General features: G+C 31.6%; 6 protein-coding genes across 10 annotated transcripts; 3 read left to right on the top strand and 3 right to left on the bottom strand.

The window, feature by feature from the left end:
- Window positions 1-271: 271 nt before the first annotated feature.
- Med31 (mediator complex subunit 31) lies at window positions 272-7,021 on the bottom strand. 4 transcript variants are annotated; one of them, XM_076386683.1, is made up of 6 exons: window positions 7,006-7,021; window positions 6,567-6,694; window positions 1,862-1,973; window positions 1,558-1,647; window positions 996-1,283; window positions 272-603 (listed from the first exon to the last, which is right to left on the bottom strand). In XM_076386683.1, the coding sequence occupies exons 3-6, from the start codon at window positions 1,926-1,928 to the stop codon at window positions 566-568; spliced, it is 483 nt and encodes a 160-aa protein (XP_076242798.1). In that variant the 5' UTR covers window positions 1,929-1,973; window positions 6,567-6,694; window positions 7,006-7,021; the 3' UTR covers window positions 272-565. The 4 variants fall into 4 exon arrangements, with proteins under 4 accessions (XP_076242798.1, XP_076242797.1, XP_076242796.1 ...); XM_076386682.1 differs by lacking the exons at window positions 6,567-6,694; window positions 7,006-7,021 and adding an exon at window positions 2,058-2,208; XM_076386681.1 differs by lacking the exons at window positions 6,567-6,694; window positions 7,006-7,021 and adding an exon at window positions 2,036-2,212 and having other exon boundaries at window positions 273-603.
- LOC143184448 (alpha-tocopherol transfer protein-like) lies at window positions 3,096-6,278 on the top strand. Its single transcript, XM_076386680.1, has 4 exons — window positions 3,096-3,232; window positions 3,341-3,655; window positions 4,230-4,593; window positions 5,800-6,278. The coding sequence occupies exons 2-4, from the start codon at window positions 3,357-3,359 to the stop codon at window positions 6,055-6,057; spliced, it is 921 nt and encodes a 306-aa protein (XP_076242795.1). The 5' UTR covers window positions 3,096-3,232; window positions 3,341-3,356; the 3' UTR covers window positions 6,058-6,278.
- Window positions 7,022-9,384: 2,363 nt separating the features above from the next.
- Window positions 9,385-10,290, top strand: LOC143184450 (ejaculatory bulb-specific protein 3-like). Its single transcript, XM_076386686.1, has 2 exons — window positions 9,385-9,637; window positions 10,127-10,290. The coding sequence occupies exons 1-2, from the start codon at window positions 9,436-9,438 to the stop codon at window positions 10,288-10,290; spliced, it is 366 nt and encodes a 121-aa protein (XP_076242801.1). The 5' UTR covers window positions 9,385-9,435.
- A 1,501-nt stretch (window positions 10,291-11,791) lies between these two features.
- Window positions 11,792-13,172, top strand: LOC143184857 (ejaculatory bulb-specific protein 3-like). 2 transcript variants are annotated; one of them, XM_076387379.1, is made up of 3 exons: window positions 11,792-11,888; window positions 12,291-12,515; window positions 12,895-13,172. In XM_076387379.1, the coding sequence occupies exons 2-3, from the start codon at window positions 12,311-12,313 to the stop codon at window positions 13,062-13,064; spliced, it is 375 nt and encodes a 124-aa protein (XP_076243494.1). In that variant the 5' UTR covers window positions 11,792-11,888; window positions 12,291-12,310; the 3' UTR covers window positions 13,065-13,172. The 2 variants fall into 2 exon arrangements, with proteins under 2 accessions (XP_076243494.1, XP_076243495.1); XM_076387380.1 differs by having other exon boundaries at window positions 11,833-11,844.
- Window positions 13,173-13,308: 136 nt separating this feature from the next.
- LOC143185096 (uncharacterized) lies at window positions 13,309-14,624 on the bottom strand. The gene is made up of 3 exons (XM_076387832.1): window positions 14,540-14,624; window positions 13,924-14,233; window positions 13,309-13,632 (listed from the first exon to the last, which is right to left on the bottom strand). Exons 1-3 carry the CDS (start codon window positions 14,622-14,624, stop codon window positions 13,440-13,442), a joined length of 588 nt encoding a protein of 195 aa, XP_076243947.1. The 3' UTR covers window positions 13,309-13,439.
- A 478-nt stretch (window positions 14,625-15,102) lies between these two features.
- On the bottom strand, window positions 15,103-23,942 carry LOC143184470 (frizzled-4-like). The gene is made up of 6 exons (XM_076386723.1): window positions 22,439-23,942; window positions 21,289-21,532; window positions 20,667-20,913; window positions 19,649-19,886; window positions 16,827-17,017; window positions 15,103-16,342 (listed from the first exon to the last, which is right to left on the bottom strand). Exons 1-6 carry the CDS (start codon window positions 22,633-22,635, stop codon window positions 15,624-15,626), a joined length of 1,836 nt encoding a protein of 611 aa, XP_076242838.1. The 5' UTR covers window positions 22,636-23,942; the 3' UTR covers window positions 15,103-15,623.
- Window positions 23,943-24,196: the final 254 nt, after the last annotated feature.

Raw genomic sequence — 24,196 nt, 5'->3', positions numbered from 1 at the left:
AATAATATTAATAAAAAGCTGATAAGAAAAATGTATATACAATTAGTTTAAGAAATTACGGAAATACTAACATTATCTTGGACCTAGATTATCATAATTCTTTAAAATAATTACAAATACATTAAATTGATGAAAGCTGCTTTTGAAATACTAAAGATTGTACAATAGTTCAAATAGTTAAAAATATTTAATTTAAATTTTAATTCAAATTTTTTTCAAATATTAACAGGTAACACAAATTAAGTTCCTTATAGGTATCAATTGTCATACTATTTTATTGAATATTAAGAGTATAAAAATTCAGCATCGTAAAATTCAGTATAAAACATATACATTATCGTTGTACACATATCAAACGCTTCGTCAATTAACATTAAAAAAAATGATCCGTGTAGAGATAAGGCACAAAGAAATCAAATACCTTTCAAACTATTACTTTTATGTACATTTCACATTAAAATACGGTGGGTAAACTTACTAAGTCCATAAAAGTCGTTTCTTCTATCGATTTCTTCTTTGATTTTTTTCATTGCCGTGTGGCATTAACTGTCATAAATACAAACAGCTATTCAGGTTTCAGCATCACTCGTCCGAAATCAGATTCTACAATGGGAGTCTTTATTTCAATTTGCATAAAACGATTCAATCGTTTAAACTGTATTCACACACTTTTGCTTTTAAGCCATAGTATATATTCTTAAAACTTGTTATTCTATCAATACTAGAAAAATGTTGAATGTTAAACACCAACTTTGAGAGATAAGAAGGAAAAGGAGAACAATTATAATCAAGGTATATAATGAACATAGAGAAGTTTATTCATGACTTATCACAGCCAAAGAAATATAACTAATAAAACAATTCAGTTAATGAGCTATAGCATAGAGATACCATTTTTATACTTAATATCATATTAGCATGAAGTCATATTTTTATGAAAGCATTGGATAAGTTTTTTGAATAAATTATTCAAGGAACTTTGGGTTGTACAATACCATTATTTTGAGGATTCGCATGCTGCGTTTGTTCAGCTGCAGTTTGGAGAAGTCTCGTTCTGCGCCTGGTATAATGCTGCCACAGCAAAATCTGTTGGTCATCAATGAATTTTGTACACTGAGAGTTAACTACTTCTCTCCTAAAGTGTTCATATTGCAATAAATCAAGGAAATACAAGCACATAGGGTATTTCAAATATTTTGCATATTCTGGTTCCTTCCAATACAATAAATACTTCAGATAGTTCACGAAAGTTGAATCTTTGAAATATCCACGTTGCGCTAAAACTATAATATGCAGTCATTAGTGATGTAAATATAATTTGTAAAGTATTTAGTGATTTATAAACCATGGATCTTTGTGCAAATTTCTGTTTCATAAACGCAGTTAAAGAAATGAAACCTATTTGAAGATCTTTTATCCTCTAGATATAAAATACATTTAATTTTTGATATTTCAGGTATTTTTGGATACTATGGATTCTACATTTTCTTGCTTATTAAAACTTCTCATAAATGCATAAAGGTTCACAGTCTAGTGATTTTAAATTTCATAACATACAGTTTAAATAGTTTGGATTAGCAAGACACTGGACAAATTCTAATTCCACCTGGAATCGCAAACGCTGCTGGTCGTCTGTTTCTGGACCCCCTGGAAAGTAGTAATAGTCTGAATAGATGGATTAAGTAAAGTAACAAGTGACAACATTTAATAGGAATAACAAAATAATAGTGATATTTATTGAGGAAAAGCTAAAGACTACGACAGAAGATTAAAAAAATCTCAAAGAATTGTAAATAGAAAAAATGATAAAACTTCAGAAAAATCTCACAAAATAGGAATAAAAAAATTGATGCAAAAATACCGTTCATTCCAATGAAAGATGGTTTTCTGCCTTTCATGAGACCCGGAGGATCATCCAAACGATTCATAGTACATTAAACTATCAATGATCGAATATTTTCGAGGTTTTGATACTGAAAACAAGTTTATGTTACAAATAAATAAATCAAGTATAACTATTCGTGACGTTTATTACGTTTCTCAAAATTTCGTTGCACCTGCTGTCGATTTTTGTGTACATGTTGATATCCGTGACCCTCAACGAAACAAATACGATGATATGACGATACGTCGAAATATGACTGAACTTAATGGGGTTACACTAGCACCATCAAATTTTCTCGAATTTAAGGAGAATTAACTTTTGCGCTTTAGGACGCGCGGGAAATTTAAATGTCTGCTCAATGGACAGCTGTGTATTAGATTACTGTGCATATTCTTCTATGTGTAAATGATAAATGTTACTATAGTCTAAATATTATTCCATAATTTCACAATTATGTTTGTTACTCATGATGATTTTTGTTTCATACAAGAAAGAAGTACTTAGATTAACTTTTTTCTTTGAAATAAGGGAAGTCCTAAAATGGTAATTCTAATTTTATTCAGATATTTTTCTTTTTATTTACTAAATTATTTTCGATATATCAGACAAGACGTTGAAACAAGCAACTTTCTCATTATACTTTTAGCAAAAAAACTTCCCGGAACTTTATAAGAAATGTTAAGTGCATTGAAGAAAAAGAAGGTCACAGGAATCAGATCAGAAAATGATTAAATTAGAAAGTATCATGCATCTTCGGTACAGAATAGTGAACATTGATTCTATTACAGTGAATTTTTTCTTCATAATGCGCGTAATTGAGGTGTAAAAGTTACTTAGTAGTTATCTTCTTAAAACACTGCTGAAATTTAATATGCAAAAATATATAAAATACTATTCAGAGGCTGAAATGACTTTTTACTTATTGCTAGTTCCTACGTATTATTCTATTATTGTACACGAAAAATTAAATTTGCATAAATAGCCAGTTTACTTACTAATCATTTCACAGCAATCAGCTTATAATTTTTCGCGTTCCTACGTTTAATTTACACACTAAACATTTATATTTCACTTGATTAAAGACACACAAATAAAAATGCTCTGAAATCGACGCTTAAGTAGTAATACTCTCTTAATTCTCTAATCAGAACACAATCTTCACGCTGCAAGGAGAGCGTGGAACGGATTCTAACTTTGCAACACGCACACTCGCTTAACGGTCACCAATTTATGATTATGAATTAGAAGCGCGCCTTCAGTCAGTCTCTGTCGAGACTCAAATCCGATCGCTAGAAGGATCAGCTTCTCCTGTGAGTCAGAGGAACTGAATTACGTGACTGTCTCTAAGTAAGCGCGTCTGAAGAGTATATAAGTATCTTTCATACACTGTAAAACGCTGAGATACCGCACGAACAATAATCTACCGATCTCACAATCAGTTAAATCTGTCTGCAGATAGTGTGACAAAGCCATGGCTGCGAAGATGCTACCATTGCCTTTTCCTTTCTCTTTGGAAGAGGAACTAAAGAAGAATCCACAAATAAAAATGTCGGATATAGAGCTGCTGAGAGAATGGTGCGAGAAGCAACAACATCTTCCAAAGCCCACAGACTTGGAACTGATACTCTTCCTCCACAGCAACTATTACAGTATCGAAGCGGCCAAAAACACTATGGAGAACTTTTACACCATCAGATCACATATCCCAGAGATCTTTTCTAATAGAGACCCACTGGGGTCTAAGGAAGTGCGTCAAGCTATGAATGTTGTGTAAGTTATCATTTATGGTGATTATTAACGTTATGACTGGTTCGTTGACAATATGTGGGACTTAATTTTGATGTGATTTTGAGTATTTTTAATATATACGATTACGACGAAATTATGGCGACAGTTGGTAAGTTAAGGAGTAAGGAATTTCTCAAAATTTGAAATTTTAGAAGAATTTTAAATTCCAGAAAAATTTGAAATTTTAGAGAATTTACAACTTTACAAAGTTTGGGATTTCAGAAAAGTTGGAGTTCCACAAAGTTTGGAATTCCAAAACGCTGGGAATTCTACAAAGTTTGGAATTCCACAAAGTTTGAAATTCCAGAAAATTTTAAATTTCTGAAATTTGTACATCTTTTGCAATTTGCATAAACTCATCTTATAAATTTGAAGATGAATTAAAAACGTGTCTTCAAGTTAAAATCAAGTTATAATGACACTACTAAGAAGGGATCCCCATTATTTATCCTAAACATTGCTATAAAATGAATAACAACGTCGAAAGAATGGAAATTTTATTTAAAAAATGATATATCTTTCGAAATCTCCGTAAATTTCTTGTAATGATACGCAGATTCGCAACAAGTTTGAAAGAGCCAACGAAAAAAGGCTACAAGGTGCTTTTCGGAAAGTTAATAGACCCAGATCCGTCACATTATTCTTTTGAAGACGCTAGCAAGTATTTCTTTATGGTCTCCGAAATGGTGGGCCTTAAAACTGGCACTTGTGATGGGTACGTTTTTATCTCTGACGCCGCAGAAGTAACTCTGGGCCATGCGAGCAGAATAAGCCCTATGGCTCTAAAGAAGGTGGTCATGTATGTGCAAGAAGCTATACCTGTTCGGTTGAAGGAATTGCATTTTATTAACACACCGCCTGTGATGGACGTGGTACTAAACATGATGAAACCTTTTATGAAAAAGGAACTGTGGAGCATGGTGAGATAATTTACTACTATAAATGATATATAACATTGATGAATCAAACATTGATTAGTAGCTATGGTCAATTTTTCAAAATATTTCGATACCTTGTTAATTGATGTTTTTCTATTTACTGCTCCATGAATCGAACTCTTATAAAATTTGAGTTTTTATTTGAATTAAACTCTTCAAAAGAAAATTTGTATTTTTAGCAAAACGAGATTGGATCAAAAGAATTTTTCTCTTAAAAAAACATGAGTCTATAATAGAGATTAGATCATGATCAGATACTCAAAATCTCGAACGTCAATTTTTCGAGCATACAAATTTGTGACGTATGTTTTTTTGCCTTGTCACTATAGAATATGTATGCATTATGGGAAGCAACTTTTTAATGCATTTTAATTAATTCTCTTAAGTCATTAATCGAGTCGATTCTCCTTGGAATTAATTATCAAAGAAAAAACGTGCGCATAAATAATTGTTTTAGGTGTTTGAGTGTTATACCTACATGTCGATCAGTATGAAAATTATTAGATTAAAATAAGAAAAACTGTTTTACCATTTTGCTATATCATAATTATTACAGTAAAATTGAAGTATATTATAATGATTTGTACCACAGCCACAATTATTTAGCATTTATGTTATTAAATTTAATTGCATTCTAGTGCATAGATTATCTACACGCAGTTTGCTGTATCATTCACATTCAACTTCCTCAATAACAGAGCAGTTACGTCATCGGTAACTAGGTACATACGTACACTTTGCAGCAAAACTAACGAATGACTAATTTTTGTTCGAAAAATTGTCGATGTTTAAGCTGCTGTAACTTTGTGAAAAAAATTGTACAACAGTGTACTTAGGCGCCAGGTTTAATTACTAATATTACTATTATTAGTAGTATTTGTTTGTTAACACCACAAGTAATGTTTCGTGAATTGTATTTGAAAATAACAAGTAAAAAATTACAATCTACAATTTAAGTATTTAACTTGAGATTTTTTAAACTATAAATTCAAGAAGCAAAATTACAGGTTTCTGAATTCCAAAAGTATGAGTCTCTTTTAAAACTATTTAAAGAAAGTTATTAATTTCATTGAAATATGGAAAAAATCGAGTCAGAAACTAAAGAAAGATAGAAGTGATCGAAAGTTTCAATTTTCTTAATTAAACAGGTTTAAAGGATGTAATTTTGTATTTTCTTTTAATTTCCAGATACATTTGCATTCGTCGTTAAAAACGTTAGAAGAATTCATTTCGCTGGATATTCTCCCAGACGAAATCGGAGGAAAAGCTGGACCAATATCGAAACTCCACGAAGAACAAGTAAAGGAAATTGAAAGTAAACGAGAATGGTTTATTGAAGAAGAAAAATTGTGTCGAGTGAATGAATCTTTGCGAATTGGTAAAAGCAGATCCGCGAACGAACTTTTTGGTGTCGAGGGCTCTTTCAAAAAGCTCGAAATAGATTGAAAGAGAACTTTGTAGACTTTAAGCAAATAGAAAATTAGTTACTTATCTATTCTGTTTTTTAAACACACAAAAATTATGGAAACTATTTCATAATATATATACGAATTAAATTATTTACATACATGAGAGTAAGGCTATATGGTTTTATATACATAAATATTAGTATATATAAATATATTGTACAGTCCACACATAAATATAATAAATGAACTATACGTGTGTATGATGTATACATGTAAGTTAAAAACTTCGAGCAAACAATGTTAAGAAATGAGTAATCGAAACATGATAATATATTAATAATGGCGATTTTTCATTCAAATTTCATGACCGCCATTTTGTATAATTAAAGTAAAAAATCAATTATTCGAAACGACAAAAGTATACATGTACTTTAAACGTATCTTGCCAGTAAACGATAATAAAAACCCGTATTAATACGTACGAACAATGGAGATTCAATAAAAACATAGTAAAAGACAATAAAAATAAATACACGAAAACATTACCACTTTTTTGTCACCAGAAGTTCAGCTTTTACAGTTCTCCGTGAAAATGCGTTTGAATCGATTCGTAACTGTCATGGCGTCGGTTTCGCTTTGGCGCCAATTTCTCGCTTTAACTTCGAACCAAAAATCTATAACAGAAAATAAAGACGAATTCAAACCAAATACATTAAAAAACTACCGAAAAAAATATTAAAAAATATTTAAGAAAATTATTAACCTTGGAATATATCATAGTAAATGATTATTTAATGCAAAACCTAAGAAATAAATCGAGACACAGAGCAAAGAAGGGACGCCAAAGTCAGTCAGACCTCTTTGAAGTTATTGACGAAATTTCTAACCAAAAATCTATTGACATTGCATAGAAGCAGTAATAGAAGATAGGAGAGAACACTAATAGTGTTTGAAAGTAATTAATCGATAGGTAAATGTCACACACCATTTTCACAGACTATCCAAAACGTCCAAACTGGTCCAAACTCGCTGGCTGCCACTGAACGAATGACTAATGTAATGACGTCGTTCGTCTCATTTCGGAACTAGCGATATAGACAGCTAGGTGGCGGGAGGAGACAGGCTAACAATCGCGAGGTTTTATGACTCGACCACAATGAAAGAGTTTATGTTGACATTAGGGACTAAATATACATACGTTTTTAATACGTATTTTCCGAATTAGAATAAAAAAAGAGTACCATAAAAACACAAAAATCTCTGAATAATTCATACAATATATTTCTGAAATTGTTTGTTTTATCATGAAACATAAATCTATAAATTTCAGAATTTGGAACTCGCTTGTATGAAGTTACAATGTATCATGCAATTTTGAGATGATGAGTAAATGTTGTGAAAATGTCTGGACTACACAGATATGACTTTATGTAATATATAACTGGATTACCTTTTATTTGAAACATTAAGCTCAGCTGTTGAATAAGTTTGTCAGTTGATGCAGCATCTTGACGTTACTTTAAATAGATAGTACGAAAGTTTGCTTACTGAGGGCGCTCTTAATGATGCCAATGTGTCGGTAGATGGCACTACTATGTTATTTATTGTGGCGATGCCTGGTTCCACTTTAAATTCCCGCTAAAATTCAAACTGTAAAATACACTTTAGACATGACACAAAGAAAGAATTCAGAATCCAGTTATTTCATATATCTCCATTTTTAGAGCTTTATAAAAGTTAAATACGTACGAGATATGACGCAAAATGTATTCAGACTTTGCTTTACTTCCGTTTTTCTGGATCTGTAAAACTACAGAGTCCTCTAATTATTACTTTAGCATGTAGATATGTTATTTCTAAGTCATTATTATTATTGCAAAATCGAGGCAAATTAGGCAGTTTGTGTTTTATTTAAGTTTCCCATCGTTTTTTAATATACCATCACGTACACTCTTTTTTACACTCTATTCAGTAAATCAGAACAAGTCAATTGTAAATACTGTGAACAACAAAATTGAATTGGATACAGATACAGAACTACATATTTATCATGTATAACGTGAAAGTAAGCAGCAAACTGTAACAATGTCATGGTTATAGCCGTGACATTGAAAGTACACGTACGCATATAGAGTTGCCTTAAATTTAACAAGGAAACAAAACCTTAATATTATCGCTCAAATCTTGTCAAGGTCAACCTGTGCAATATCCTGTTTTTACAACTTTCGAGGACGGTGCAGGAAAAGATGCATTAAGAACGTGATAGAACAAAAAGTATGTAATCAAATATTGAGCAAAAGTAGTAACCGCCATAGCTTCACGAGAATAAAAATTTTCCATTATCTATATCAATTTTCTGTTAAATTTCCATTTAACATAAAAATTGGTAAACATTATTTCAGTAAATTTTTATCGAAATCAATTCTTTCTGAATATTGAATTTCTCTGTTTTTATTAACAAAGATTATAAAAACGCATTTGCTATTGTTTATTCTAATACAGTAGTAATATTCGAAAGAATTCGGCAGCCATTATTCCGACGAATGGAAGTCTACATTCTTACAGAAGGAAGAATTTTTGACCATTTATTATAACTATTATAATAAATGACAAAAATCTCTGAATAGTCATAACGTGTTAATAAACTGTTTTCGAACATAAATTTATATGGACCTTTTATACCTACTTGACCTCGCTGGGCCATCGTAAAAGTTTGAGCCTCTCTGAACACCCTGTATACTATATGTACTAATAAAGGATGACGAAATGATTAATATTAATCTAGAGATCGTTTAACAAAGATACTATAAAGAATGGAAATGTAAAACCAAGAATATTCATAAAAACAGAAGCGTTTGACTGTTGCTTTTAACGTTCAAATCTTTATATTCTAGTGCAAGCATTAATTCTTTCCTGTGAATTCATTATTTTTTTTTTGGTTTTTTTGTAACCTCGGACACCGCAGCTATAAATACGAAAATGTCGCCTGGATCTTCGCAGAGTTAAAATTTCCATCGAACCGATTTCTGGTTTCTCTCCAGCTTCCTCTTTTATTTGAGACAGTAAAAAATTCTGCTTCTTTTTAGGTTTGAGTTAAAGATTCCACTGAACAGATTGTTAGTACATATTCAAGTATTTTGTATTTGCATTCTTTTAAATAAATATATCTTATTCTATACATCAATCTTCTTTCAGTTGTTCCTAATTATTTCTAGTATTCTAACGTACTCGTAATTGTTATAATTTGACCAAGATTGTTTCATCTGATTAAACTAAGTTCATGTTACTGTTAGCTGAAATTCTTTTTAAATTACATATAAAATTATTTAATAATAATTGTATTAAACAGTCCTTGTTACAAATTTGAAGAAAGACTTTTATTTCATCTGCTTATAGTTCATTCGTTTCGAAAAGTATGAATTGGAAAACTTTAAGGTATCTTGTGTTTGTGCTGTTACAAATTTTGGTGGTTGTACTTGCCGAAGAGAAATACAGTTCGAAATACGATGACATCAACGTAGATAATATCCTAGCGAATTCTAGACTGAGGAATCAGTACGTGAATTGTTACCTGGGAACTTCGACTTGTGTTACTGCAGATGCGAGATATTTCAAAGGTAAGAGTCCTGATTTAGTAAAACGACTTTAGTTCATTCATGGTATATTTTGGAATTACTGTAACTGGTTAAAAGAAGTCGTACATTAATCTTTCTGGAGTCATTTTAAAGGGTGAATCCTCTACTTTCACATCCCTAAGTTGAATTTCTGCGAATATACTTTTATAGTAAACAGCAGAGGGAAAAGTGAAGATACCTTTACTCTAAGAAATTGTACAAATTCAAAAGCTTCAGTTTCCTTAACAATTTTTTTTGCGATCAAAATCACCATGTATTTAAAGATTAAAGTCTCACATTTATAAAAAGGCCCATAAAAATTGGTGTGCAATTTTTTATTGCCGAGTTATTCCACTTTGAAAATAGTTCCTAGGTTCCTTTCGAAGTTTTTCAAAATTTACTTCACTTATGGTTTGAAAATGTTTTTAAATAAAAATATGTACCTAGATAATTTCAATCATATTTCGCTATTAATATTTGTACTGATTCTAGGTATATTTCCTGAAGCTTTTGTGACGAAATGTCGGAAGTGCACTCAGAAGCAAGAAGAATTTTTCAGTAAGATTACTATCTGGTTTACAGAGCACGAACCAGATACTTGGAGGCGTATCATCGAGAAAACAGTTGAAAATATTCAGAAAAAGGCTCCTAAATGAAAATAATAGTTGAAATTAAGAAAATTATGTTTATTCGTAATTTCTTTTTTTGTGAATCTCCTACGTTGAAGCATTTCTGTTATTAATTTAGCATTTATAGAAGTTGTGAGTGTTATATTATCATTACTGTAATTAGCGACGTTAGATAATATTTCGTCATTAGATGAGATAATATTTCTAAATTTCTGAGAATATTCGTTTACACAATACTAACATGTCATTATACAATTTTTTAAAGAATAATTTGAACGTCGCTTTTTTATGTTCTAATTTACGTTTATACATTCCCGTTTAGTCATTTAATAGCTATTAGTTATAGAATTTGCGATGTTTATGATGTCAAACGTGATTACAGAGGATAGTTTCAATTGCATTACATAATACGCAATATCAATACTTTTTTTTTTTTAGAAAATTATACTGTGCCAGAAATAAATAAGAGCTCATTGCATTATTGCCCATTCCTTTATGAAATATGTGCACTAAAATTCAAAACTCTGAATATAAGAAATGAAATAATATCTAAATGTTTCTTAACATCTTTAACAATGTAATATAATTACTATTGACTTATTGATATATTATTAAGTATTTTTATTCCTTGAAACTGTTAATTAAGTATAGTATAGATAAGTATTTAACACGTCTTCTTAATAAAAAAAATTTAATATTAAAAAAAACCTTTAATTCTAAATTTATGTTTCTTGCACCTCCATAATTGTATTTGCACTTTTACGTTAGTGAAACAACTAGGAGATCATTATAGGAGTGATTATGTTATTATGCACAGGACAAAAACGATATCACGTGTATTATTTGAATTCCAAATTCAGAAAAGACGTATAACAGCTAAAGAAAAACACTACGACTTTTGTCTATATAGACATGTGATTAAAATAAATGCAAACTCTATATTGATTAAAATACATTCAAATATGAATTTTGACTAATAGTAATACAGTTCCTAGTTACCACTAGTACTTTTTAATTATTGAATAATAAATAAGATACACGAATTTGTTATATTGTATTGAAGGATGCAACCTCTGTGATGGCTGAGAATAGAGTCCTTTTAAAATTTGTTGGAACAGATTAAAAATTTTTTCTGAAAAATATGTAATCATTTATTTAGTATTACTTAAATTGCGACCAACTTTAATGAAGCTTTTGTAAGTTCGTCATTTTTGCAAATTTTTGTTTAATATGTTCAGAAGCTCTTTTGGAAGACCAAACATTAGGACATAAAAGATTGTGAATTTTTTTTCATTTTCTTCGATCTATTATAGTTTCCTCCTTTAATGAAACATCCTAAAAAATTTTCCTCTTTCTGCGAAATGTGTGTACGTCTTAATTTAGCAGTACCAATTATGTATTTATGATTATAACGTATACATAATACCTTATTCACTTATATCAACGTGAACAGACAAGTGGACTATTCATTACCGAGAATTAATTCAGTAACACCCTTCTCCAGCAGCCTTGCACGTGGCAACTAGATATAAGAATCAACATTTTCCGCGATTAGAGGTACAATTGAAGTTTGCATCGAGTGTAAGTGATACTTCAAGTCTTCCTTCACCAGGCTCTACGAAACAGTAAAATCCTTATATCATACTACGTACAATAATTTAAATCACTTCTTAGTTATTTTTTTGTTTTTTCTTCAGTGAAATTCAAATGAATGAAAATTGAATCTTCGCTGTTATTATCAGTGTCTGTGTTGTCTATTAAAAAGTGATTAGGTCGGTCAAAGAATCGGTGAGTTGAAGAACAGTACAAGTCCAAATTTAGTCATTTCTAAATGATCTCAGAACTTTATATGGATTCCAGAGTATATTAAGTCACATAGAAAACAAGTGAACTGAGGTCCAAATATGCAAAATGCATAGAACTACACGTTAGGATCAAATACCTCAAAATGTGGCTTCTGGAGTGGTACTGTTCTCCAAGTCACCGATTTAATTATTCTTTTACTATTTTTCTTCTTCTCTGTATAGATCGTTTATTTTCATCGAAAATGAATCGTCTTCGCAACATGTTTTTGGGCTTCCTACTGGTGACACTTTTAGCGCTTGCGAGTGCTGATGAAGAGAAGTATACTTCGAAGTACGATGACACGGACGTGGATCAAATTTTAGCAACTCCTAAACTGAGGAATCAATATGTGAACTGTTTCCTGGAAGCAGGACCTTGTATTACAGCGGATGCAAAATATTTTAGAGGTAAGAAGATTTTTCCATCATCAATGAAATCATATTGTGAAATTAATTTTAAAATTCATATTCCTTTCATTTTAAAAACGAATAATCTAAAATTTATTAAGCAACTAAGAAAATTCTGTGTTTGAAGTTAAAAGATCGCTTATATTGTACATAATAAAAAGTCTGAGTTTTATAAAAATGAAATTTGTAAACAATCTTCTTGTTCAAGAGGATTAGTTCAATGTGAATTAGGAAACAAAATTATTTTATGTAAGAAATACACGCGATTTTACTGTAACTTCAACAGTGACAAAACTGTTTAGTTTTCCTGATAATTTAAATTCAAATTTACCTGATAAATTAAATTTTAAACTGTTATTTTTTCTTATACTTCTTTCAGACATGCTCCCTGAAGCTTTTGTAACAAAATGCAAAAAGTGCACTGAGAAGCAAGTAACGTTCCTAGACAAAGCTACAGCTTGGTTTACGGAAAACGAACCTGAGACTTGGGAACGTATCGTTAAACAAATATATTCAAGGATGAAAATGGAGGCTGCTGACAAAGAATAATATACTACGTGTAGAAATGAATACAAAAAGAAATCTAAATTTAACATTTTCACTTCAAATGATATTGCACACTTATATTTTCAATAAAGGATAGATTGAAAACTGAAATTCAAATAGTTATCTTTCTTATTTCGAAACAACTTAAATTTCTATACATATGTATTTCTAATACCCATTTAATTGTACCTAATTATAAGCATGAAATTATGTGTAAGTAATTTTATTAACTTTTAGATCAAATATGACTTAAATGAGTTTATAATTCATTTACAAAATTATATTATATAAAACGTGATCACTAACAGCTGTTTGTGTATTAAGAGTCGAAAACTCTGTACGATTTCTATAAGCTTCATTAATATCTATTGGAAATAATTAAAGCTGAAATTGTCGCTCGAATGTTTCCGTGAAAGTCTCCTTCTTTTTCGTTCGTGAATCTTTCAAATCTTTGCGAACTACTTCGTACAATAATTTATCGATACATTTTGTGAAAGTTTCTACTTCTCTTGCACAAGTCAATGTGTCTCCTTTATTGTCTTTTAAACATTCTGCAGCCTTTAATTCGTTACATATCGTTTAAAATTGTGATAACAATTTCCTTTAAATAATCTTATTTATAAGATAGAAAATACACGTATAGAAAATCTTGTGGACTGATAACTGTTTTAATAATTGAAAAATAAAAATCATTGTCAATAATTCATCAATAAATTTCACTAAATAAAAGATAGAAAAATTGGTCAGTGATCACTTAACGAGGGATTATCACCTACTATACAAGACGTTCCAGAATTGGTAGTATAATAGGAAAACTATAGTGATTCTACATGAAAAGATAAGTCGAAAATATAAATCAAACTTTTTTTTATATAGAATCACCCTTTTTCTGTCTGTACACATTAAAGTTATAGATATCAAAAGTATAAAATTTAGACGACTAACTGTATAAAGTAATATAAAACATTCATAGCTATGAATACTCACTCTTGATGCATCAATAGGACAACCATGCTCCGATTTCGGAGTTACATATTGACTAACTTCCCGAAGGAGTTTATCTACTTCGCTGATGTCTAAACCATTGTTTTTTGTATGTTCTTCGTCGATGGTAGCTACTTTGTTAATCCAAAAATTATCTGTCGTTGTAGATTTTTCTTCATCACTTACACCTTAAATTAAATTTTTTTCGAATCTTATGAATTCTGTTTTAATTGTTTAATTTTTGGAAACTTTTCTTTACTAGATATTAAGACCTTTCTATGCATCGATATGTTTATTATCTTAAAAGACATCGTTACCTTTACATACTGAAAATAAATAAAAGCAACATTTTCACCACATCGTCGTTTTAATACTTTTCAGCATACCTTATTAATTATTTACAGTGTATAATATAATTGACTAGTTGAACGTAAAGCAATCTTAATAGTACGTGTTTAGCAAAATTTGTTTATCAAGTAACTTGTATTATTTACCATGTTCTAGTCTCTGAAAAACTGAGTTACTGATTTCTATTGAACTTTTCGTATTTGACGAATTTTCTGAAGTCTTGTTACTCATTTTTAAATTTATTTCATTTGTAACCTTTCTAACGGATATTTATATTACTTGAATACTGTCAAATTAATCGCATTGGTTTCATCTGTCTCTGGGGTGGTAAAAGAATATCAAAATTTTGAAAGTATTTACTATTCCTTACTGGAGAGGAATAGCTGCATCCTAATACATAAAATTTTATAACTGAACTTAACTAAAAACTTTACACGATATTATTTTATCTTGCAATAAAAATTTGTTTCAATTCGTTCTATAATTTAATGTTCAACTATCTGTATGTTATATCTTAAATAAATTTTGCAGCATTCACGAAACAAATACTATATTAAAAATATTAAATTGTAATTTTAAATTACAATATTTGTGTAATTATATGATAGAAACTAAAATTACACAAATATTTAACACAGCAAGTTATCTGTAATATCTTCACTTAAGCAATTCTTGAAAAATATAATTAACTCGTTATTTATTACAGCAATATTACAACAATAATACTTGTTAGTATTATTAAATATCTCGTAAGATCAGTATACAAATTCGAAGATCAATTTAACTAATATCTTTTCCTAGATAAATTCATACGAACACTTTATCACATTATTTCCTTTTTAAAGATTCTTTTGGTGAAAAATGAGATACATTTTGTCTCAAATTTTACATACAAAAATTTTTAACAAGAATCACTCCACCATTGATATCACTACTTAGGCACTAATGCTACTATTTTCCTTATTTTCATTAATAATATAAATTTATACAAAAACCTAATATAAATCGTACAAAAACCTTTACACTTTCTCCATATATGTATTATTCAGTCGTTACACCTACATCTAAAACTCTTAACATAAAACATTATGTCCTACTGCTAAATGTTGGAACATCACTTACCTCTGCATCAGTCTCATGAAAAGGTTTAGTGCACAGCAGCACATTTGTATATAATACTACAAAACGCTTACATTACGAGGAGTTGAAAGATGTCTCTTCCTCAGTCTTTTAAACTTGAGTCTCACTTCCACTGTGATGCTTCCTATATTTTTTATGCTTCTTGCTATAACTCCTTGCCATCGTGTGTTCTATTTCCTCCTGCAAAAGGGGATGCTGCACAGGCGCTAGGTGCCCCAAGGGATGCACCTGATGCGAAATGTGGCTCGTAGATCCACTTCCATAACAATGGACAACCGACAACGGAGGATGACACTTATAAGGAGGCTGTTTGCAAGGAGGCAGCCGCCTCCACACACCTATAATCTTTGGCCACCAAATCCAAGACGATGACAAAATCCCTGCACCAAGGGTGACCACTATCTTCAATATAAAAAATTGCAGAATTGGCTTCTGAGGAGCTCGCGGAATCGTCGAAGGCTCTGGTGCTCTCAGCCATGATTCCCTGCACAGCCATTCGTAGAAAATGCTGCCAGTTAGGCTAGCTGTTAATATGTAGTGCAGCCACGCGAAGATTCCAATTCTTTTGATCTCTGTTCTTCGATATCGCTGTATTTCCAGAGGGGATTTCAGATTTCCTCGATGACGAAGAGTGGCCGAGGATGGTACCGTGTTGAAGACTCTGGTTGGGATGGCGATTGAACGAGGGAGGAGGAAGAAGAACATGCCGAATAGGAGAAATACAGTCCCCAGGAATTGGTAGAGGATTTGAGGTATCAATACGAGGAATAGAAGGGATCTGGTACTTTGTTGTCCTACGAAGCATGTACCTAGAAATTTGGAAATTCTATGTTAATCGAATTCATGTTGCAGAGGGAAATATTGTTTGATGTAGTTGAAGAAGCTTCATGAAGAGAGGATTGTTTTTCCCTTAGTGATAAATTGATTTTTAAAAAACGTTTTATTAATGATATTACGTGCTAAATTATTGTCATTTTTTCAATATGTTTAATTAGATGTATGGTGGTTGAGAAAAAATATAGACGAAATATGTAATAAAATTCTTCTCTAAAAAAGTATTATAGCTATTGGAATACGTAATAAAAATTCACAAAAGCAAACTGAAAATAATTGAGCATAGTTTCATTAATAAAGAAGTGAAAAAAACATCAATTTTTTACCAAAAGAGAAAGATATTTCCTCTTAAGATATTCATAAGAAATTTGTTTTCCTTGAAGAATGCACTTTTTTGAGTTATGTCACTTTCGAAATACAAACATTTGCGATATTAAAAATATATTATAGCAAAAGCACCTGTTAGCTCGTCAGCGTCTACGTCTCTAGTCACTAAAACAGCAATTGTAAAAGCAGCTGGAACCCCCCAAGCAGCAATCGTTCCAATGGTAGAAAATTCTGTATACAATCCAAAATTCTTTTTTGGATCGCCACAAGTTCGTGTCCACTTTTTTACCACGATGCACCACCATGCACAAACTATCACCCACCTACAACAAAAGAAACAAAATTATACATATTACTAAAAAAAATTACGTGAAAAAATATTCTTCAATATCTAATGAAGCATAATTTAATTACAAAAAAATTCTCATAACACTTTCTAAAATATAATACAATTATCTATTTATTCTTTACAGGAATCACCGAAACCGAAGGCAGCACAGTTTTCAAACGTTTAAATAAGCAAGTCTCATTGGAATAGAATTCACTGTAAATTACAGATTCATTTTTTAATGGGGAATCACCCTTTGCGTGGTTTTACCACATTTCTTGTCGTACCCTGTACAAAGAAATGATCAATGTCTCGTTGCATAGCGACTTTCAACTCTCTACCTTTTTTATTGGCGAAGAGGTGTGTAGTTATCGGCGGTATTTCTCGTCAGACCAGTTCTTCGAAGGGAGTGTTCGTCCCTCGCTGCACGGTAGACTAATTAATCACACGAGTCTTCGACGAGATCGAAAACCAGCGAACAAGTCAAACAAGGCGCAAACAAACTCCTGCAATCTCTCAAACCCCCAATTTCTCTACCCCACCTCGCCCATTACTCACCATTGGCGTAATTCCTTCGAAATATCGCGTACCAATATCCAAATTGATTCAAAGAAAAGAAATTTCAACAATGAATCTTATTTATACAGCATTGTCAATTTCCACGTGTAACTAAGCTATAATAAACTAAGCAACTGAACTAAGGGGTATCATCAACGTGTTAACTGTTTAGATAAGAGGAATTAATCACATATAAATTCCTTTACGCTCTGATCACATGCACGTAGCACAAATAAAGTGGTTTTAATATTTTCTTAATACTAATTTTTAGATATAGAATGTCAAACATATTCATTGTGTAAAAAAGATTCTTGGTAAAAAAGTTTGTTTATTTAATGTTATTGAAATTTGCTTTGTTTCTTGATGGTAAATCGACAGCTACTGATAAATGTTCATGAATAAATCTTATATTAATATCGATGTAGATAAATGAATATTGTGAATTTATAGATACTGTGAATTTTTCATTTTTCCAGTACCCAGTAATTACATTGGAATTTTTTAAATACAAGGTAAAGTGAGTCGATTTTTTGGTAACACAAATTTGTCATTATTGCAAATAGAAAATTCGAATCACTCAAAAGCGCTTAAAACTATACACACTTAAAGCGCCCACTAATCTTGCAGTGTAACGATAGGAAGAAACGAGTACGGATGAGAGAAGAAAAAAGAAGAAAATGGTAACGAATGGTTCCTCCGTTGTGGGTAGGTACAGAACCAGTTTTGGAATTAGCATAGTGGCTAAAAGGGCTCCTTGAATGTAGTGAGATTCTTTAAATTCGAAAGAATAGCAGAATATCGAACAGCATTGAACATGTAATTACATTAGCTTAGCTGCAGGTGAAGAAAGAAAAGGGAAACGTAATCACGGCGAGGAAATAATGAAGTGTTTGAAGCGTCACATTTCGTGATTCACGTTAACCACTCCGTTTATCACTTCTACATGTCTTCTTCTTTTTATTCGTAGTCCCTTCACGCTCAATCGTCTTCCAACCAACCGTGTCAGTGTTGCCAATTGAATTTTTGGTTTTTCATCCATAAAAGACATTAAAAACATCTTTAAAAAACAGAGTTGTACTTTGTTTACAATAGGAAAAATTATACAATTTTCACATTTTTTCAATTTTTTTAGTAGCTTTGAAAAAATTTCACAAAAAATCCTGCTCTTTATCTTGTGATTGATTAAAGGGTCTAAATATCTTTAGAGACTTACAAATATATGTTCTGGTTAAAGTTTTGTAAAATCATCTAAAAATACCTAAGATTCAATTCAAATCATCTAGATTTATATCTAATATCCATATAGCATCTTTCAAACATAGTTAAAATCAACTAGATTTGAATATAAAGCATCCAAATTGGCAACACTGAACCGTATGATCTTTCGCGCTCTCGTCTCGTTCTTACTATCTCCGTTCAATTTTCGTTTCAGAAGAAGAGAGTCTTGCTTTCTCGCAAGATGTAATGCCATTGACTTCGCTCATATCTGGTAACAAGGTTTGCCGTGGGTTTGCACGTGTACCTGCAATTTCTTCTAACGGGTGGTACTTTTTTAATCGTTGCAACTTCTCCCGCCACTAATCAACCTTTTGAAGTGGAAAGAAGAAATGAAGAATTCGTGACAAAAACGATTTTTGTCATTTTATTGTTTCTTTTTTCTAGGAGAGCAAAAAATACTGTAGTATCTTTAATTCTTGTCGAATTGAATAATATTCTTTTTAATAAAATATTCATCATTGAACACGTACCGCGTTTTCGATGAGATTTCTGACAACTATAACGTGTTTTCACTTAAAAAATCATGAAATTTGATATGGGATATTTTTCTTATGGTATCGTTTCGTTTCTTTGAAATTAATTTCACAATTATATTAATCTAAATATAAATTGTTCAAAAGGACACCCGTTGTAGAGGGTGTATGAAACTCTCCAGGAGAAACAGAATGGGTACGAGCGAGATGGGAGTCTGAGTCTCGTTAATGGCATGAAAAGAATCAACACTGTTGCCAGATTGCTATCCTTACTTCAATATCCGCCTTTTATAAACACAGTACGTTATTTCACTTACCAAACACTGGCAGCGTTTCCAAAATAGTAAAGCAAAAAGAATACTGTAGCACAGTAGGGATTTGCCAGGCCATCCTGAGTTAAATATCTTTGCTGTGACTCAAGCATCATCACCTGTTCTTGAGGAGGGAGCGAAACTGCTGAAGTACATGCAACTGCAATTCTGCCAGCAACAAGCCTAATTACGTATCCCGCTGCTATTGCTGCGTGACAGATTGTCAAAAGTGCTATGAACTTCTCTGTAAATTAAAAGCACAATTTGTTAGAAATTTGCTTCGCAGATTTTAGAACACTTTAATTATTGTAATTTTATTTCTTTATTTAGATTAAATATGAAACTTTATTAATTCGTTACTTACAATTTTTTAATTTATTTTATGTGCAATTTTTGAGATGTATGTACATGTACAGGACGTTCAACAATAGGTGTCAGAAATTTGGGACTTCGTTTCAGAGTTATTAATTATTGCAAAAATACCTGCGATTGAAATACTTCTGATGCGCGGGCTTATTCTACTGCTAGAGTGGATTAGGTAGATAAGCTGCAGTCGATGTCAGTAGAATAAGTCAAATTAGACACATTTCGCGCGCATAGTAGCGTCTGTTCAAAATCGAGCGGATTTTAACAAGAAAAAACAAAGACCAAGAAGAAAAACAAAATGGTAATTATCAAAAAAGAGTTGGAAGCAAAAACAGACGTATATTAATTCAAATTATAATAAAAAATTCAAAAGTTATCCTGTATAAAGTTTTTGAAGAAAAATTATAAATATAGTGTTACTAATTGACACTATAAATTGACACTAAATGTAGTGTCAAAGTTTTTTTCTATTTGAGTTCCAGTGTAGTTTCCATTCTTTATTAAAAAGTTATATCATGTTTAATTCTATCACGCATCTTGTGAATCTAATTAACTTTTGTTCTATTTTAGTCTGTAGAATCAGCCCTTAAAATTGTTGACACCTGTTGCCATAGTTTCGTGAAGATTAACTAAATATTATCTTTATGCTCGTTCTTACCAGCAGTGTTCAAAACATTGTCGCGTTTTCGCGATCTCAAGAGACTCAAGATTGCAATTACGACGGAAATTAGAGAAATCGTCGTAAATGCTGCCATCCAAGCCTCTGTCAGTTTCTTATCCTTTTGTGACCACAAAATATCCGCGTCACATGCCGCTGCACATTTTCCTGAACGGTTCAGAAATATGTACAGGGCTGACTTAGCGTACCAAGAACAGCCCCATGCAGCGTTTTTAGAATTAACAACCTAATACACAGAAAAAATGTGTTACATACGATAAATAAATGGGCACATTTGTATGTAAGTAGATACTGAAGTTGTGGTAAAAAAAAAAAATATATAATACTCGTTAGTTAGAGGACAATATATGAACATCCTTGGCGATTCTTTATTCGGTATGAAAAAAATATTTTTAACATTTGCTTAGTCTCTATATCTATAAATTGAAAATCTGGAACTGGATTGGAATCTAATTTTTAAATTTTCAGAACTCGAATCCGAAACCCAGGGGGATTCCAAAATCCATGAGAATTCCAAGACCCATGAGTATCTCAAGATCCATGAGAATTTCAAAACCCCTCTCGAAAATTGTAAAAATAGTAACAAAAATAATAAACTTACTAAAACTGGATTTATAGGACCAGGTTCCCCTGGACCTTCCATGCACATGTGTCGATGATTATTTTCTGGTGGAAATCTCGAACAATTTAAAGCAGCAGGCCAAGGAAAACCGAACCCCTGCAGTACAGGGAAACAACGTGCCCTCACTTGTTCACAGAGGCCTCTACAAGGGCCTATTGGTGAGGACACTTTGTCTGTGCACATTGGTGCGTACACCGAGCATAAGAATAAGTGCAACTGTGCGCTGCAACGAATAACCGATTCATCATTGAACGTTCATTAAATCGGTAGGTACAGCAATCCTTCGTTAAGTGATCGAGTCATCCTCATCACTTAGCTTCAAGACAGGACCATTCACATAAGAATTGTTTCTGACTCACGAGAAGTGATTCGATATCATTTAATGCACTAGGAGGTACTTTTAATCAGATTATTTAATTTTATGGAGAATTAACTCTTAAATTTTGATTTTGCTTTGCTTTATTAATGCATCATCCAAGCTTAAAAGATATTTTTAAGAAGGAAGGAGTTGAAATGTGACTCCTCCAATTGCTGTAAGCCAAATGTGTTGCATGGTACGTTGAGATTTCAGCCAAAAATAACTGTAATCGTTTGAAGTAAAAAGAAGTCCGTTTCCTGACACGCAGGGTGTCCTGCATGGCTCATTAAAAATAGTGATGGTGGAGATGATGACGAGTTTACAACGAAAAAATTATACCAATATTTATATTTTTAACATTTATACACGAAGCTTATAAAAAGTATCTAATGTTTAACGAGAGGATGCTGTACACATTAATCGGAGTAAGATAAATAGTAAATATGTAAATACACTGACTCACGAAAGTATTCGAATACTAGAAAAATGAAATTTGATGTTTTCAATTTTTTACAGGAAAACTATCTTCACTTTCTCAATGCTTCCAAGTGCAGATACTTAGAGCTGTGAAAGTAGAGGATTCACTCTTTAAAATGCCTCCAGGAAGATTACAGTGCGACATTTTTTCTCGAAGTTGCAATGATTCCAAAATTGACAATAATGCCATCTAACATTTGAATTTAAAAGTTTTCAAATTATTCTATTTCGTGAGTCATTGTATAACATAGGGACTCTGTACAATAATACTATGGATATAATATGATGTTTTACCTGCATCCATATTGAATCAAAGGACTGAATGTCTGAAGGGTGAAGTCAGCATCCCCTTGAATTTCATGCCCTACCAAATTCGGCATAGCAGTAACATTGTATCCTAAACCTCTGCACATTTCTATTCTAATTGGTTCGCAAATTCCGTACACATCGCATACTATCCACGATAAAATCACAACTAATGTCGATCTCATTTTGCACGAAAATTTGTTTCTGTTACGGTTGTATGAAAATTAAGCGTACATGTATATCCTTCAGGATTTCATTCATAATTTTGGAGAATTTGTTCACTTATGAATAGCCTACTATTCACTTTATTGAAACGTATTATATTGTTCTTTCATGTGTTATTATATGCAGAATTTATTACATCATATTGTGGATATAATTAATTTTTGAGAAGTTAATCTTTTGTAACGAAATATTAATTGTCTACTATTAAGTTCAAACAGGTTTCATTTTATCAGTTACTTGACTACAGTTGTGTAGCTTGTCACTTGTGTTTGTTCCCCTAAGTTAATTGTTGTATCTTCTTTTAATTTTGGTTCATTTACTTAAACAAACTCCAAATAAGTAAATTGATTCATCCGAGGCTGTCTAGCAACGATCGCTAACTTTTTCTAACTATCGTCTTCGTTCCATTTAATTGACAGGATTAATTTCAATAACAGGGTTAATTTAGTTTCGTATTGCATGTTCTAATAATCCCATAAATTGTGAGGGATTCTTTATGCAATAAATTATACAGATTCATTTTCTAATTCACTCAATCATTATTAATAAAATAATTTAAAATACCGATGCCACTAATTTCACATAATTAAATTACCAGGATCACTACATTTTTACTAATTTTCTGTCGATTCAGACCTCCCTATTTTTCCAAAAACAAATTGTAATACTTTTTTCTAGAACTTCACACTTCACGTTTGAACCTGTCTACAGTCTCATAGCGCTGTACTTCTTTATTCCCACTGAATAAGATGGGGTTTAATATTCCACTATGCACCACTGTTTTGATGTCAATAAACAATACACTTGCACCGCGAAGAGGTTTCAAAAATTTGTTTGTATATTGTAACAGTCAAAATTACTGAAGCCAGTTGGTTGTATAGGTAAATTCATAGGTTGTATATGTAGAAACGATATGTAAATCGCAGGCGACAAGAAAGGAGTCACTGCACAGGAAACTCCCCCGAACCGTTTAGAGCATAACTGAGAGCTGCAGAGTATGGCTGGCATGCACTATGGCATTTTCTTGCCCCACTACTTATAGTTTTCGCCCTCCTACTGGTCTACTCGAGGTGGGGTTCCTGTGCCTTCATCGAAATTGGTGGACCATCCCTCCCGCTATTTTTTGCTTACTTAGGTTCCAGTGACCCTTTGTCGAGGAAGCACCAACTTCGAGAATAATACAACTATAAACGCGAGAATCTATTATCGATATCCACTAACAAAAATTTCAAGTTTTGTGCTTTTTTCGAATCTTCCAAATTTGTTGAGTTCCTCCTATGAAAATTATACTAATTATGAAAAAATTTGAAATATTTTCGGTGCTTTAAGTTCAGAAACAAATTCAAATTTTTGTAGGCGCAATTAGAATAATAAAAATTAAGTGAAAAAAGGTTTCAGTCTCAAAATCTCATAACTTGTATTTTACTTTCGATATTTTGTATATTTTTCTATAATATGCATATTCTCTGTATTTATAGTACAGTGTCCTTAGTTTTTACAGAGACTTTAAATATTTCTTTC

Source organism: Calliopsis andreniformis, chromosome 10, assembly GCF_051401765.1.
Source record: "Calliopsis andreniformis isolate RMS-2024a chromosome 10, iyCalAndr_principal, whole genome shotgun sequence".
NCBI classification, from domain to species: Eukaryota; Metazoa; Arthropoda; class Insecta; order Hymenoptera; family Andrenidae; genus Calliopsis; species Calliopsis andreniformis.
The sequence above is the reverse complement of the archived record's forward strand: the minus strand, read 5'-3'. Positions and strand labels throughout refer to the sequence as shown.

Excerpts from the sequence above, each read along its gene's own strand:
- LOC143184470 (XM_076386723.1), bottom strand. The coding sequence starts at position 22,635 with ATGAGATCGACATTAGTTGTGATTTTATCGTGGATAGTATGCGATGTG. Across the intron at positions 21,533-22,438 it reads TTGATTCAATATGGATGCAG|CGCACAGTTGCACTTATTCT; the intron begins GTAAAACATCAT and ends TATTCGTTGCAG. Across the intron at positions 20,914-21,288 it reads GTCCTATAAATCCAGTTTTA|GTTGTTAATTCTAAAAACGC; the intron begins GTAAGTTTATTA and ends TCTGTGTATTAG.
- LOC143185096 (XM_076387832.1), bottom strand. The coding sequence starts at position 14,624 with ATGAGTAACAAGACTTCAGAAAATTCGTCAAATACGAAAAGTTCAATA. Across the intron at positions 14,234-14,539 it reads TTTTCAGAGACTAGAACATG|GTGTAAGTGATGAAGAAAAA; the intron begins GTAAATAATACA and ends ATTTAATTTAAG. Across the intron at positions 13,633-13,923 it reads GTGATTCTATATAAAAAAAA|TAACGAATTAAAGGCTGCAG; the intron begins GTTTGATTTATA and ends TTAAACGATATG.
- LOC143184450 (XM_076386686.1), top strand. The coding sequence starts at position 9,436 with ATGAATTGGAAAACTTTAAGGTATCTTGTGTTTGTGCTGTTACAAATT. Across the intron at positions 9,638-10,126 it reads AGATGCGAGATATTTCAAAG|GTATATTTCCTGAAGCTTTT; the intron begins GTAAGAGTCCTG and ends TACTGATTCTAG.
- LOC143184857 (XM_076387379.1), top strand. The coding sequence starts at position 12,311 with ATGAATCGTCTTCGCAACATGTTTTTGGGCTTCCTACTGGTGACACTT. Across the intron at positions 12,516-12,894 it reads GGATGCAAAATATTTTAGAG|ACATGCTCCCTGAAGCTTTT; the intron begins GTAAGAAGATTT and ends TACTTCTTTCAG.
- Med31 (XM_076386683.1), bottom strand. The coding sequence starts at position 1,928 with ATGAATCGTTTGGATGATCCTCCGGGTCTCATGAAAGGCAGAAAACCA. Across the intron at positions 1,284-1,557 it reads TAATCCAAACTATTTAAACT|TTTTAGCGCAACGTGGATAT; the intron begins GTATGTTATGAA and ends TGCATATTATAG. Across the intron at positions 604-995 it reads TGCGAATCCTCAAAATAATG|AATCTGATTTCGGACGAGTG; the intron begins GTATTGTACAAC and ends CTCCCATTGTAG.
- LOC143184448 (XM_076386680.1), top strand. The coding sequence starts at position 3,357 with ATGGCTGCGAAGATGCTACCATTGCCTTTTCCTTTCTCTTTGGAAGAG. Across the intron at positions 3,656-4,229 it reads CGTCAAGCTATGAATGTTGT|ATTCGCAACAAGTTTGAAAG; the intron begins GTAAGTTATCAT and ends AATGATACGCAG. Across the intron at positions 4,594-5,799 it reads AAAAGGAACTGTGGAGCATG|ATACATTTGCATTCGTCGTT; the intron begins GTGAGATAATTT and ends TTTAATTTCCAG.